Raw genomic sequence first — 15,559 nt, forward strand, 5'->3', positions numbered from 1 at the left:
ACACAACACCTTGCGTATGAACGGTATAAATAGCTTAGGTTCTTCTTTGTGTTTTTGTCTTTGGACCGCGCAAGGCTTATGGGTATAGTCCCGAAAGCGATGCGAAGTATATAGAAAAAAATAATATAACTCACATATAAAAAAAAGAATCGTATATATATACTAATATATATTACTAAATCAGTAAACCTTACAAGAGCAAAAGCAGAAACTCTTTCCCTTCTATACATACAAAACAACAACCAACGCTAAAAAGAAGTACATGAATAAAGAATCAATAAATAAGAGAGATAATTGAAACGAATTGAAACCATTTAGAGATAATGCAAATAAAAAAGAAAAACAGTAAACAACCGAACGCGAAATGAAAATCAATAAACTCAAAGTTGTCAAATAAAAACCAGAAAAGGTTCGTTCATGCACCTTTTGTTTTGTACCGGTTTAAAATCCGAAAGCAAGCCTGGGATTCAGCGATGGGTGATTCTACAGTGCGGCTTTGCGTCGCTCCGTGCCCTTCTCCGCGCACAGGCTGTGACCATCGTTGGCCATCTTGGCCGCGGCCAACTTGCGCACCTCGTGCAGGATCTCGATCTCTTCCTTGATGTTATCGAGCTGCGTTTCAACGTCACCACGCGGTGCCTTCGGTGTGGCGCCCCGCCGTTTGCGCAGCAAGATGTACACGTGGTTGATCGCATCAAGCAGACAGTTGACGCTGGCTTCACTCTCCACCATGTAACTCTTGACGACGGTGACAGATTTTTCCCAGCGTAATCCCTCCTCCTTTGCCGCCACGTATTGCGTCTAGCGATGGAGCAAAAGATACGATTGGTTTGTGGTGTGCTATATTTCCCCATTTCCTCCTTATTATTAATCTGTTTATCCACAGCATAAAACATACCAGCAGTTCCGAGAGATCGTTGTTCAGTCCGGTAATGATATGGAGCGCCGTTTTGGTAGCCTTGAAGAGGTTCTGTCGAATCTCCTCAATCTCGAGTATCTTTTGCTGTTCTACGGCGGAAATTTCGACTTGCGCCAGCACTGGAGAGAATCATGAACAATTCGGAAGTAAGGGTAACAGATCAATTGGAAACACCATTACGGAGCTAATTCAATTAGAACAGGGAACGAAAAGTCAAAGGCGTCAAATTTTTGTCTAGCGACCCCGAGAATAAACGTGTAGCTGAAAGAACACTCGTACCGAGGTAACCAAAAATGAAATTAGGGGTTTATTGAAAAGTTTAAACTTTTGTGCCATTTATTACGCAGATAAGGTATTGAAGAAGTAGATAGAGTTCTAACAGGAAGTAGTATGGTACTGTTACTCATACAACTCTACAAATTGAAATAAACAGTCGTTTTAAGTTTTTCAAAAATGTATCCCCTTCAGTTATGTGAAAAACCAAGTATCAATATTTATGGGACTTTGTTCAAAGACAGTGTACCGTATTATGTACTTACGCAAGGAGTCACAACGCTGGATGAGGTCCTCCATGGTGTCATATGATTTCGATTCGGCAATCGTTTGTTCCATTACTTTCTACGCGTGGGTGATATATAGTGTATTATAAAAGTGTAATTGAAGCGAACTCCAACAGTGGCAAATATTCCATTTCTCTCAGCAGTCTTTCAATACTTTACCTCAAACGGTTCAAAGGCAGCGATCGTTGCCTCGTATTGGATCACAAAGTTGTCCAGCGTCTCGATGTCTTCCTCCAGTTGGGCAATCTTGACTCCGTACTGCTCGTGTTTTTCCTTCTCCCGCTTGACCTACGACATTTTAATTCAATAAAAGTGGGTTAGCGTGAAGGTACGTTAGTGTGCAATCTCCCCCTCGGTTCCCACCGTATCCAGGGCGTTATTTTCCTTCATCTCGCAGTCCTTGAGGAAGTCGTTCAGCTCGACGAACTCGGTTCGCATCTGCTGCAGCAGGTTGGTCGTCTGCTGGAGCCGCTTCCAGTTGGCGGTTGCTTGGCGCTGCGAGCGTTCCCGCATCCGGTTCTGCTCCCTGGTAATATCCATGTACTCCCGATCGGTATGGATACCCTTGAGCTCGAACCCATTCCGGGCGACATCCCAGCCGGGCACATTGCTTTACGGTTCGGAAAGGCACAGGGAAAACGGGGTAATGTTGCATGTCTGGAGACCAACGATCCGGATGGGAACTTACGTGTAGAATTTATTATTGAATTTGGACTCGAAATAGTTTTCCACCGCCTGCTCCGGGTTCAGATCGTACTTCCCGAAGACACCGAGCTTGGTGATTGGCTTTCGACGTGGCATTTTCGATGCACCTTCTATGAAACACTGTTTGAGCTAAACTTGGTTAGTCCTAGAAAATAAATGAACCCTTTTCCGTTCCGTTTAATGCGGCTGATGCTTAGCGACTTTTATGTTTTTCAATTAGTGTGCTACGTTATACTCATCCAAGTTTTTTCCACAAACAACAAAACACGTCGTGTTCGTTCGTTTCCAAGGCAACAATGCTTCGCTGGTTAAAGTGAAAAAAGGTGTAACATTTCTAATCGGAAATTTAAAAAAAAATGTAAATAAAACACAATACGTTTAGCACTCATTTATTGGATAATAAGTGTTTATTGATGTAATTATCTATGCGATGCAACTGGAGGAAATTTGAGGAAGCCAAATACAACTTAAATGCAAGCCGAACGTTTCAATGTTTGTCCTTGTTCCAGTACCAGTTATTCTATCGGGAAGGAAAAGCGATGGCATTTCCTTGTCGCAGGATGACGTTTTCGCTATGCGTCTGGTTACAGGAAATTTGTGTTTACTTCTCGGTTGATCGGTTGAGGTTGCCAAGAATCAAAACGTTTGCTTTCGTGACCACGTATCCGTTCAATATTCTTGCATTTGCAAATACGTCTTTTTTTGTTGCTAACTGTTTTCTTTCAAATTTAACTATCCATCTAGGAAAGAGAGGGTAAAGATTTCAGCTATTGTTTCTTGCGTCCATGTGCACTCCTAGAGTATCAAGATATATTGAATACGCTATTAGTTAATAATTGAACTCTCGAAGAAATAGACTGTTTAAACATGTGTACAGGATTATAGTTTGACTCTTATCTCATGTTCTTTTGCCTTTTTTTTTGTCTTTGTTCGCATAACGATTTTTTATGGGTAGTTTTATGTGCTTTCTTGCATTCGTTAACTCCAAACCGACTAAATCTAGACTCGCGCGTCTGAGGTGATTTAAGTTGTTTCGGAGGGAATGGGGAAAAACACAATCGCTTATCATCTTACAGTAGCCACAATAAATGCCAAATATCATCATTTTTTGTGTTGCTTCTGTGTTTGGTGTGTCATAAGGAAATTGTTTTTCCCTTATTTGGTTTCGTCTTTTCAACACCCAACTTTGTTTCTTTTATACAACGCCTACATACCGTTTATTGTAACTTTGCGTGACTTTTTTTTAATTTTCTATCTGAAGAAATGTGAAACAACAGCTGAGAAAAACGGTAAGATGGACCAAAGCTTTACTTTTCATGATCGTGTAGAAGCAAGCTTCGCATTTAGCTTTGTATGTTTTTAATCATTAATTTAGTGATGTTTTCGCCGGTGAATAATTGCTTTAAGATTATTTTCAACACACCTCCCGACGTCTTTGGAGTGGTAATTTAAAAGCATCCTGCGTTGTTGTAGTTTTTCTTTATCGAGCAAATGTGTGAAGAAGCAATGTTGTCCCGTTCCGCCATATGTAATTGATGATTAAGAAGTTTAATGCTTTTTTCCTTCAGCATGGCGGTAACCATTTCCAAAATTGTTTCAAATTTTAAACAGGTCACGCATTTTTAGTTTATCATTATCATTTCCGCAGAAATACTGCTTGCATATTTCTTCTCGATCGTTATCGTTTCTCACATAAACAAAGTTAATCCGTTGGTAGCAACATCGCACGGTTCGATTAAAACTAATTAATAATTTAGAGTAAACATTATCTTCACGTTCATCGTGCGACCCTTTGTTCAAACGTTTACTAACGCTATGATATATGTATAATATATACGTTTGGATTGTGTGTATGTGGGTGGTTTGTTTTTTTTCAAATTTAAATATGATTTGTTGGGTGTTCCATTCGTATGAATGGTTGCATTATCTTCTTGTGTTTATTTTATTCTAGCGTGACATTCGCGGTACACCCTGCTGCTACGCATCCAATCAAAAATGCCAACGCTCTCCTTGGCTCGACAATTGAAAGTCGTATTCTGGGGGAGTTTCCATCTCCATTCCATCCTCTTTGCTTTAATGATCTTTCTGTCGTTTGCATCCGCGTTCTCGTTTTTGGTTCAATGCTGTTGATATCTTTGCGTTTTAATACTTTCAATTAAACACCGCAACAGTGCAGTACTTTGGTGACCTAATACGAAGCGAATGCCCATTCTTATCTGACGAGAAAAAAGGGTATGCAAGCATCCGATTTTTTTTAAATTAAACCCATCAATTAAAACGTTACAACTATTAACGCATTACACAAACATGTGTATATTAAAACACTTCAAGAACCAATGCTAAATATAACGCAAGGAAGGTAAACTAACAACTAAGTACAATAGGATTGCATATTTTGTATTATTTATGAACACGTAACAAAAAAAAACAATAACACTTATTTTTGCACAGGAATGTACAGTGTTGACACAAGAGCGAAAAATCAGTTTGGTAGTAAATGCCCAACCTGATGAATAAACCAAGCTGACTCATAACGCATCCCATATCTCCGGGCTGATAAAAGCGACAGGTCATCTTTTTCAACGTGTGTGTGTCCCAGTGCATGTCAAATCAACATATCTTTGATCGTCTCTTCGAGTGGGTGGGGGGCGGGTTTGTAGTGTTAAATAATGGGGCTGGCTGATTCATTCGTTCACGTCACATTTGTTCGATGTCCTTAAGAGATAAACAGTTTAAATACAACACTTCGTTTCTTCTACTACTTCACTCGAAAAGCGACCACGGCCTGAGGATCACACAGAATGCGCGCAAAACAACGCGTGGCGTACAGGCCGCCCTCTATGTTAAGGAAAACAAAATGAAATTGGCATGCAAAATATTCCCCACGCACGCCTTACTCCTTGTTGAGCGATCCGAGATCGTGGAGGAACGTTTCGGGCGTGAGGATGTGCGATGAGCCGATGTAAACCTCCCAGTTCTTAACGGCCGCCGTCACCTCGTACGCGCAGCGAATTTCCGAGTAGCTGCAACCGCCGACCACGAACACGATCAGGCGCGGGACGTTCTTCACAGCCGTCTGTGACTTATCCTTGTGCCAGTGGCCATAGCGGGCGCTGCTGCTTTTTTCGAAAAACACGAACGAAACATAAAAAGAATAAGTATTCAGTAAAATAAAAAAAAGGTCAAAAAGTATTGCGATGCATCGCATTTTTCTCACCTGGTCGGAGCGTGGAAACCTGCCATCTTTCTTCCGCCCAGGAATGGGAAATGACGCTCGTCCAGCTTGTTGTCAATCGCGTCCTCCATGATGTCCTTAATGACCGGAGTCCAACGAGACATCTGATAGGTGTGCTCGTTGATGCGCTCCTTTCTCGGCACGGTGTACGGCTTCTTTCGATTACCCTGGACGAAAGAAAAAGAGCACAGTATGTTATACCATGAAGTGGAGAGTGTTCATTCGTTGCCACGAATAATCTGTATCGTCATACTTACGTCGGCAATTACGTTGATGCCCAGATGCGTCAAATTGTGGATCATCTCGCGTTCCTTCTGCTCGATCTGAGCATGCGAAACCAGCTTGGTGAGGTTCTCCTCCGAGATGCCGTTCTTGATCATGACGTACAGTGCGATGATGCGCACCTTGTCGTAGTTAGACACGTTCTGGTCCAGCAGAATCGGCACGATGTTCCGCATATGGTCCTTGATCTTTTCGCCCTCGGCATCGGTACCCATAGCCAGATCCTGCTCCACTCGGCACAACTTGTCCACGTAGCCCTGGTACGACTTCATGCAGTCCTCCGCCAGGTGCAGGTGGGTCGAGTACTTCGACAGCTGCTTCTGGTACTGGGGCATCTTCTTGATCATCTGCGATAGATCCTTCATCGACTGCTTTTCGCTCTGGGTCAGCCGCTTCGACTCAGTGAACGACTTCAGGTACTGCGTTACGCTCTGTGATACCACAGCGATGTGCTGATGGCGCAAATCAACCCACAGATCGTCGTTCTCATCGAGCAGTACCTCCTTTTCGGCCGCGTTTGGCGACGGGATGAACTTATACACGTCGTTCACGATCGGGAGCAGATCGTACGCCATCGCCTGTAGTGTCAGCTCGTGCAGCAGCGGCGAGACACAGTCGAAGCCGCGATCGAGGATGAGCAGTTGCGAGCGAGCCTTCTCCGGCCCTTCACCCATCGTCGGCTCGTCGGCCTTATACGCGTCCAACTTTTGCTGCACCATCTGGGCAAGCTCAACGTTGCCATCCCATTCGCTAGAAGAGAAAAATATCTTTTTTTTGTAAATCATGTTAAGAGAAAAACCATTCCTTTAACATCTACCTGCGATAACGAACGGACGGATACTCGCCAAGAGTAGCGCATAGAGTGGCAATTTGTTCAGCAATACGCTCCATATTGCCACTGCGAGCCGAAGCCAGGGCGGGCGAGTACGCGCACTGGAAGGTCACAGGCGAGTCCAGCGAATAGACCTATGGAGTTTCGATTTGATGCAAATCCGTGGAACAATAAGGCAAGACAGTGTTATGCAATGTAATGAAACAAGATTAGTTAAACAAGCAAAAAAAGGCAAAAGAACAAAAAAGCTTAACAATATGCAGCTCAAACAAAATAATTAATTAATAGCTGTGGAATGCAACACATCCATTACAACTGAAGAAAAATGCGCTATTTTGTTGGTTAGATGTTACACAATAAAAGCATGGAAAACAAATTGCATGACATGAGTAATACAGAATACACCACAAAAGTTTTCACACCTGCGACTCGTACGGCAGAAAAGCGATGTTGATTTCCTTCAACGTTTTTATCTTTCTGGATACCACCGACTTGCAGATGTCGTTGAAAAGTTCCTCCGGACAAACTGTGAACGTTGTAAGTACGTGTGAGTGTTAAATTACGTTTTTAGTAAGTAAATTAGTCCTGTGATAACCAATAATGGAGTGTTAGGTGAAGGGTTCAATTGTTGCGCAAACAAAGCCGAGCATTATTTGGTATTCATCGTCCAGAATTCTAGTATTAACGCACGACAAACGTTTTAAGTCCACCACCTTCCCGAGGTTAGTAACCTTAGCGATGATTCGTAAAACGAGAGTTTTAAATGGGGGCCAATATTCACCTGCGCTTCGTATGGTATGAATGCAATGCTTAGTTCTTTGCACGATTTCATGAATTTCACTACGGTTCCCTTCCTTAGTATGTCAAACAGTTCATCAGGTATCACTGATATAGGCGGATAGAGTATGATTTGTTTTTAGTTGATAATTGAAACAGGGAACGGTTCACGGACTCCATTCTTATGTGATAGAAGACTTACCTTCCGAGAAGAACACATGGGCTGCTTTGTACGTCGGTTTTGCTGGATTCTCGAAGTCCCTCATCAGCAGCCGGATGGAATCCTCCGACGGAGTGATCAAGTAGACCGCTTCGATCGCTGGCAACGGCTCGCGTTTCTTGTTGATATCCTCAACCACTTCAGATAAAAATGCAGATATACGTAAAGGATGTAGTTAGTTGCACAGAACGAGAAATTGTGCCATTGAACTTACGTGTAACGCCTTCGGCGCTAATTTCGTGCATCTTGGTACAGGCGGAAACCATACGCATCGCCAGTTTGTCGACGATCAGGATTCTCCATTCCGTACCAGGTTTGCCGTCCGCTTTCGTTTTGCTGCGGACGACTTCATTCATAATCTCTGCAAGACAAAAGCAAAGGGATGCATTGAGGAAACGTAATATTTTTTTAATGTTGCGCGTTCGCAAACTTCGATTTGAGAATCATGAATGAAAAAAATCATTGTTTTGATTGTGCATTGCGGCATCAAGAACGCTACACACACTACCGTAAGGTATCACGTATCCTTTCAGGCACGTTCCTACATCATTCTTTGTTGTGGTGCTGCGCAAGTGCAATCGAAAAATCAATACCGGATGAAAAATTTTCTGCGTAGCCCACCAAAAATAGGCACTTGACGACCTACGACTGTTGCATTGCACCATCGCCAAGAAACGATATTTTGTCGAAAGAATATACGATCCTGGAACTGGAAGATCTTCAACCAATCTTAAATGCAATACATTTGCAGCAACATCCTCCAAGAGGATGATTAATCCTCCGTTCGTGGCGACAGATCTGTTCCGCAACGAAACGGGAGGGGCGTTTTTCAGTCACGATGCAGATTTACGGTCGCTATTTTCGTACAATGCCTGTCTGCGGATAAAATCTTTTAAAGCCTGATCAACTAGAACCTTGAAATCACACGAATAGATGTATGGACACCCGATAAAACGATTGTTGGATTACTCACTTTGACCAACCAGCAGTTTTAGTGCCATCTTTACGTTTTCAGCTTTTACCACCGACTGGTTTACTCTTGTGATCGAGTCACTTGCTAGTCAAATGAATGTCAACCGAAAGGTTGCTTTGAGCGAAGTAAGTACCTTGGTCAAACAATATGATGCATTGTTGCCCGTGTTGCCAGTACGAAGTTCAGAATTCTCTACAATAAATTGCTCGTTAAAATTTGATTTTATTTTCTCTTACCATGTGTTTCTTTTGGGAAAGCCGTACAAATGGCTTATGTTTAGTTGAATTATCAAAATTAAAAACGGGAAACTTGAATGACTACATGGGCTAGAAGTCATTTTGTTGTGAAAACGAATAATTGTTCAAACAAAATTGCTAATGCAATTTCAATGATTGTTTATGGTTTTGAACAAAACATCATACTACTTCTATGTTTTGGCTTTAATTTAAAAAAATAATTTATTCACAGATTTCATTGATACCTCCATTTTAACATGACAGAAAACTTAAACAATAAAAATATAGAAATTGTGGGAATGACACATTGATAATACGAGAGACAGAAAAAAACATAATTGTGATAACCGATGTCCAACCAATCCAAACAAAAATCATAACCCCAGCTTACTCCTTGTTGAGGGATCCGAGATCGCCGAGGAAATTGTTAGGTGTGAGGATGTGCGATGAACCGATGTAAACCTCCCAGTTCTTAGCGGCCGTCACCTCATAGGCGCAGCGAATTTCCGAGTAGCTGCAACCGCCGACCACGAACACGATCAGGCGCGGGACATTCTTTGTCGCCGTCTGTGATTTGTTATTGCGCCAGTTGCCGAAACGGGCACTACTGTATTTTTTAAAATAAACAAATAAACATGTTGTACCCCAACAAATAAATACCTAGAGGAAATAGTTTACCTGGTTGGCACGTGGACCCCGGCCACCTTCCGATCTCCCAGGAAAGGAAAATTGCTGTCGTCCAGCGTGTTTTCAATCGCATCCTCCATAATGTCCTTGATGACTGGAGTCCAGCGAGACATCTGAGATGTACGCGGCTTTCTCGGTACGGTATACGGCCTCTCATGGTTACTCTGGATAATACAAAGTTGGAAAAAGGTTACTCTATAAAACATCCTCTTTCCGGGTCTGACTACTTACTTCGGTTATCACGTTGATGCCTAGGTGTGTCAGGTTTTTGATCATATCCTTTTCATTCTCCTCAATCTGGGCGTGCCTGACAAGTGTTTTGAAGTTCTCCTCCGGGATGCCGTTTTTGATCATGACGTACAGTGAAATGATGCGCACCTTGTCGAGATTGGACACGTCCTGGTCGAGCAGAATCGGGGAGACGTTCCGCATGATATCTGCAATCTTTTCGCCATCTGCATCGATACCCGTTGCGAGATCTTGCTCCACCTGGTACAGCTTATTCACGTAGCTCTGGTACCTCTTCATGCAGTCCTCCGCCAGGTGCAGGTGGGTCGATAGATTCGACAGCTGCTTCTGGTACTGGGGCATCCTCTTGATCATCTGCGATAGATTTCCCTTCACCGACTGGTTTTCGGTTTCCTTTCGCTTCTTCTCGTTGAACAACGCCAGGCGCTCCGGGACTTCTTTCGATACCACCGCGATGTGCCGATGACGCAGTTTGGCCCACAGCTCGTCATTCTCGTCTAGCAGTACCTCCTTTTCGGCCTCGTGCCGGGAAGGAACGTACTTATAGACGTCGTTCACGATCGGCAAAAGATCGTACGCCATCGCCTGGAACGTCAGCTCGTGCAACAGCGGCGAAACGCAGTCGAAGCCGCGATCGAGGATGAGAAGCTGCGAGCGAGCCTTCTCCGGTCCTTCACCCATTGTCGGCTCATCTTTCTTGTAGACATCCAACTTTTGCTGCACCATTTCAGCTAGCTCAAAGTTGCCATACCATTCGCTAGAAGAGAAAATAAGCGTGAATGAATGCAAACGAACAGGCAACATATCGCATTGCTATATCATGTACCTGCGATAACGAATGGACGGATACTCGCCAAGAGTAACGCATAGTGTTGCAATTTGCTCAGCGATACGCTCCATATTATCGCGTCGGCCCGAACCACGCGCAGGTGAGTACGCATACTGGAAGTTCATAGGCGAGTCCAGTGTGAAGACCTACGGGAACATTGATTACAGAATGATTTAAAAAATCAGCTAAAGGAAACATGATTCCTAGCTTAGATATCTTGCATGTGTTAGATTATATTTGCGTTGTTGAATGTGAGAATATGTTAAGTATGGAGATGAAAGTCAATAAGGCGGATGGAAATAACAGTCAGTATGTTGAGTGAAATTCATAATTCGTTATTGGCGTTTAACGATTAGCGTAGCAGAGTTTTCGCATGAATGCACATCTTAAACCCTACCGGTTAGTACCCAAATGCTTTGCAAAACGAGAGCCAAAAAAGGAAGGCCAATATTCACCTGCGCTTCGTATGGTATGAATGCAATGCTTAGTTCTTTGCACGATTTCATGAACTTCACTACAGTTCCCTTCCTCAGAATGTCAAACAGATCATCAGGTATCGCTGATATATGGATAGAAGAGTAGGATTTGTTTTCACTTGATCATCACAACGATAACAGAAACGATTTCCGCCTAAAAAATCATTCGGAACAAATTGTGTGACGGAAAACTTACCTTCGGTGAAGAAAACGTGAGCTGCTTTATACATCGGTTTGGCTAAATTCTCGAAGTCCCTCATCAGCAACCGGATCGAGTCCTCCGACGGCGTGATCAAGTAGATCGCATCGATCGATTGCAACGGTTCACGTTTCTTGTTGATATCCTCGACGACTTGGGATCAAAAATGCATGCAGTTATAATACGGTTTTTCAAATTACACCTATGCCAATAAACTTACGAGTAACGCCTTCGGCACTGATTTCATGCATCTTGGTGCAGGCAGAAACCATACGCAAAGAGAGCTTGTCGACGATCATGATCCTCCATTGCGTTCCTTCCGCATTCGACTCACTGCGGATGACTTCGTTAAGTATCTCTGTAAATGATAGTGGACAACAAGAATTAAAATGATCACAGTTAAAACTGTAGCTTTTTTTAAATATATTTAAACGACCAATTGATATTGCACATCTGTTACTAACAACTTTAATATGTTCACTTTGTAAGCTCGCGATCGCAACCTGCCATTGGCTAGAGTAAGGATTGAAGCCTGTAGGTTGCTTTTGTTAGTCTGAGACGGGACCGAAGACTTGTTATGGATGGTACTTTTCAATTCACCCAGCCAGATAAGCCATTCAATCGTGAGGACAAGATGCACTTGCACAGCTGATTCCCCTGCTAGCTGTGTGGAGATACACACAAAACAGATGAGACAAATCACAAGATAACGTAAAACAACACAACATCCATTGTAAGCACATGAGTACAGATTCCAAATATTCATCCGTTCTTAACCCGGATGGTTTTGTTATAATCAATGTACATAAATTTTATCGACCGAGAAAAGTACTCTTTCAGTATGAAAATGTTGCTATGCCTGACACGGCTAATTAAACCAATTTATCCCAATAATTCGTTTCACTAAACTTATAAAAATCTAAAAAAATGTATGATGTAAAAATAGATTTTTACATTGTTTTGATTATGTTCTTGTATTATTTTTCGTAACAAGAACTCTACTAACAGTCTTACTATCTCTTGTAGTCAGTTTTGGTACATGCTGACATCATTTTTGTCGCAGTGCAAAAATGCATCCCATTGGGATGATTAATCCCTTTAAAGATGATTCATAAACCGATCGTCGGATCAAATCTGCTTCATAATGTTCGTCTTAAGGAGGAATCGCAACTATCGAAATAATAGCTGCACAGAGCATCTGCCCATTCTGTTTCACTAGAACACTTTGCCGCATCCGAATTGCACAGGCCTGACGCAAGCCTTTCTTAAAATAAATGGATAAATTACTTACTTTGACCAACCAATTGTTTTAGTGCCATCTTTACGTTTCCAGATTTGTTAAGTGACTGACATGTAAATATGCGCAGTATGCTATATGTATATACCTCGGTTCAATATGTTGATCCGTTTACAGTGTTGCCAGTACGATCGTAGTTATTATTTGAGGGTATCACGATTGGGAGCGCGGAAACGACAAACTTCTCGACGCTGTCCCATACAAAAGGTAAACAACACTTTGAAAAAAGCGAAAAAATGGCTGGCCGTCTCGACGATCCAAAACGACGCCACCTACGTGTCGAGACGATGCGCGGAAACGAAACGACGTGGCTTGCCATTTTTTCGCTTTTTTCAAAGGTGTTGTTTACCTTTTGTATGGGACCGCGACGACAAATCTGACAGTTCGTATCGTTTCCGTCCTCCCAATTAAAATACCCTCAATTATTCGAAAATATGTTTGAACTGTTTTAAATATTTTTTTCTGTTTTTGTTTATTGAATGAAAAAATCCGAGATTTTTCTGGTTATTTATTTACGGTGTATGTATTCAATTTTTGTTTCTGATGTCTTTGGGTGAATACTGGAAGGAAACGGTTTACAAGCCAATTCTGAACTGTTTCTATTGTTGGAAATTCTTTTCTTCCCTGCAGTACACCTTACTATTCCTCAAATGCTTCTGTATCTGATCGAAGGTTTTACCTTTAGTTTCAGGTACAAACATGACAACAAAAATTACAGCTAGCAAACAGAAGCCACCAAACAGCCAAAATGTTCCAGCTTCTCCGAGGCCTTCTTGCATATGGATGAACGTTTTCGACATCATGAACGACAGTCCGTTGCTAGTTATCACGGCCAACGAGCTAGCCAAATCTTTCACGTCTGCCGCAAATATTTCACCGATCATAATCCACGGTACCGGACCGAAGCCGATGGAAAACATTGTTACAAACACCGATAACGCAAGCACCGGTAGCCATTCGAGATTTTCCACCTGCTCGGGGCTATCGTGTAATAGATGGAAGTAAACGCCCAATGTTACATGGGCAGCGCACATGCTAATAGCAGAAATTAGCAACAACCAACGTCGACCTACACGGTCTACAACAAACGCTGCCAAAATTGTGCCAACAACTTGCATCGCGCCGACAATGATAGTTGCCACCGTATAATTAAGTGAATCTGATGCGTTCTGAAAAGCAAACGATAGAGTTTCAATATCACAATGATTAATTGGTCCCATAGAGCCTACCATAAAAATGTCCGTTGCATAGAACAGAACAGCATTTATGCCCGACATTTGAAGAAATGTCACCAATCCGACCATGGCGATCAGTGCACTTATCGTACCGGTTGAAAGCAGGGAATTTTTAAGCGTCTTCGTTGGTTGGTTAGAGCGTTCATCTTGCTTGCTTTGCAACAGTTCAACTTCCGCTACAACATTGCAGTCTGGACCCTGCAACCACTTGACTGCCTCTATGGCCTGCAACTTTTGACCACTTTGAACCTGAAATAGCATTTGCGAAAGAATATCTCAACTGGGTACCGTTTAAGTCGACTAATCAGCTTACCAAAAATGACGGCGTTTCTGGCATTAACATAAAAATTGGTCCAAAAAGCAATACCAAACAACCGGAAATGATGTTCAGCTGGAATACGTTTACACCTGCAGAAACACTAAAGGAAATGAGCATACCCATGTTAAGCATGAGTTGGAAAAAGCTCCCCACAGTGCCACGAATCCGTTGGTCCGCAATTTCTCCGATGTAAATCGGTATCGCCATGCCATACGCTCCGGCAGCCAATCCTTGCAGGAACCTGCCAATGTACAGCATTACAAGGATCTGAGCCCAGGTGAGTAATATCCATCCTGGAAGAAAAATGAAATGAGCATTATATTAACCCGTTGTATTCTGCAAAAAAAATGCACATACCTAGCATCAATGGTATGACAAAGAATAGGATCGTATTCTTACGGCCCACCGACTTTAGCAAATATCCGCAAGGAATAGCAATCAGTGTGCCTCCGAGAGGCATAAAGGCCACAGCCCAGGAAAACTCGTCTTCGTTTAAGGGAACATTTCCTTCACCTCCTTCAACTAACCGTGGACTTGCCGGAGCAGACCAACCAAACAGCATTCCAATCACTAGCGCGCCATATGATGCTGCAATGGGAATCGTTAACCATTTCAATTAATGCCTTCACAAATACATAATAATCTCAAATTGGTCACTCGCGAGGATTCGACAGTGCTTTTCATGTATTCGCTGAAGAAGGAATGAATATAAACTTGTGATTGTAACTATGTTTTAAACGAAACGGGCAACATATTTCAACATTAAATCAACAACGATTTTTTTAAGTCACCTGCCAAGGCCGCTATGTATTGATTTTGATTGGTAAACACTTGCGGTACTCCGACCATTTTTCGTCCCTAGCTAGGAATGTGCTATCGGCGAAGGTTGCACAAATACTGGCAGGAACAACAATTTTGATCGTGTTTTAAATAAAATCTAATCGGATACCACCTACCGGAAGATAATGAGTCCAGGAATAACACGGCCAGAAAAACTGTGGCCGATTAAACTGGGCCTGATAATCCGATAAAACTGACCAGTGATTGATGAGTCAGGTCTCTTATCGTTTGTTCCATTTGTTTGCTCCAAAACTAGATTTTTTGTTTGTCTGTTGTTATCTTTCTGTTTTACCGTAGCATTGGACGTTCATTTGATATGTATACGAGCATGATATGCATGAACATATGCGTATCAATGATGTTTTCTATAGCTTGCTATTTGATATGAGTGAGGTGTAATTTAATTGATGCTTGTAAATTTTTTAGAGAGCATCCATATCAAAAAGAGAATATCATCAACAGATTTTTTTAAAGTTGAACACGTTGCTTCGTCCTACCACGTGATAGAAGGATGTTTATGTTTCATCATGCAGTGTATCAATAAATACACAATTACACAATTATCGATTATTTAGGCTGCGTACTATTATAATGGTAACAATAAAATTATTTTTAGTAAAATACTAACACATTAGTTTGAACAATCATATGTTTTTTGCTACCAGTTTTTTTTAAATTAAAATAGTGTA

The 15,559-nt window shown here is 42.0% G+C and overlaps 4 protein-coding genes across 4 annotated transcripts; all 4 read right to left on the reverse strand.

Moving 5' to 3' along the window:
* Window positions 1-483: 483 nt before the first annotated feature.
* LOC131288379 (uncharacterized) lies at window positions 484-2,280 on the reverse strand. The gene is made up of 6 exons (XM_058317509.1): window positions 2,168-2,280; window positions 1,843-2,089; window positions 1,639-1,767; window positions 1,459-1,537; window positions 899-1,038; window positions 484-801 (listed from the first exon to the last, which is right to left on the reverse strand). The coding sequence occupies exons 1-6, from the start codon at window positions 2,278-2,280 to the stop codon at window positions 484-486; spliced, it is 1,026 nt and encodes a 341-aa protein (XP_058173492.1).
* A 2,690-nt stretch (window positions 2,281-4,970) lies between these two features.
* Window positions 4,971-8,557, reverse strand: LOC131286069 (protein ROP-like). Its single transcript, XM_058314934.1, has 8 exons — window positions 8,504-8,557; window positions 7,745-7,891; window positions 7,513-7,668; window positions 6,956-7,059; window positions 6,519-6,667; window positions 5,677-6,451; window positions 5,402-5,586; window positions 4,971-5,297 (listed from the first exon to the last, which is right to left on the reverse strand). Exons 1-8 carry the CDS (start codon window positions 8,529-8,531, stop codon window positions 5,078-5,080), a joined length of 1,764 nt encoding a protein of 587 aa, XP_058170917.1. The 5' UTR covers window positions 8,532-8,557; the 3' UTR covers window positions 4,971-5,077.
* A 566-nt stretch (window positions 8,558-9,123) lies between these two features.
* Window positions 9,124-12,498, reverse strand: LOC131286518 (protein ROP-like). Its single transcript, XM_058315479.1, has 8 exons — window positions 12,471-12,498; window positions 11,400-11,537; window positions 11,177-11,332; window positions 10,960-11,063; window positions 10,502-10,650; window positions 9,658-10,432; window positions 9,418-9,590; window positions 9,124-9,343 (listed from the first exon to the last, which is right to left on the reverse strand). Exons 1-8 carry the CDS (start codon window positions 12,496-12,498, stop codon window positions 9,127-9,129), a joined length of 1,740 nt encoding a protein of 579 aa, XP_058171462.1. The 3' UTR covers window positions 9,124-9,126.
* A 577-nt stretch (window positions 12,499-13,075) lies between these two features.
* LOC131284408 (facilitated trehalose transporter Tret1-like) lies at window positions 13,076-14,879 on the reverse strand. The gene is made up of 5 exons (XM_058313262.1): window positions 14,822-14,879; window positions 14,388-14,618; window positions 14,025-14,323; window positions 13,706-13,960; window positions 13,076-13,645 (listed from the first exon to the last, which is right to left on the reverse strand). The coding sequence occupies exons 1-5, from the start codon at window positions 14,877-14,879 to the stop codon at window positions 13,076-13,078; spliced, it is 1,413 nt and encodes a 470-aa protein (XP_058169245.1).
* Window positions 14,880-15,559: the final 680 nt, after the last annotated feature.

The sequence above is a fragment of the Anopheles ziemanni genome, chromosome 3, assembly GCF_943734765.1.
Source record: "Anopheles ziemanni chromosome 3, idAnoZiCoDA_A2_x.2, whole genome shotgun sequence".
Classification (NCBI taxonomy): Eukaryota; Metazoa; Arthropoda; class Insecta; order Diptera; family Culicidae; genus Anopheles; species Anopheles ziemanni.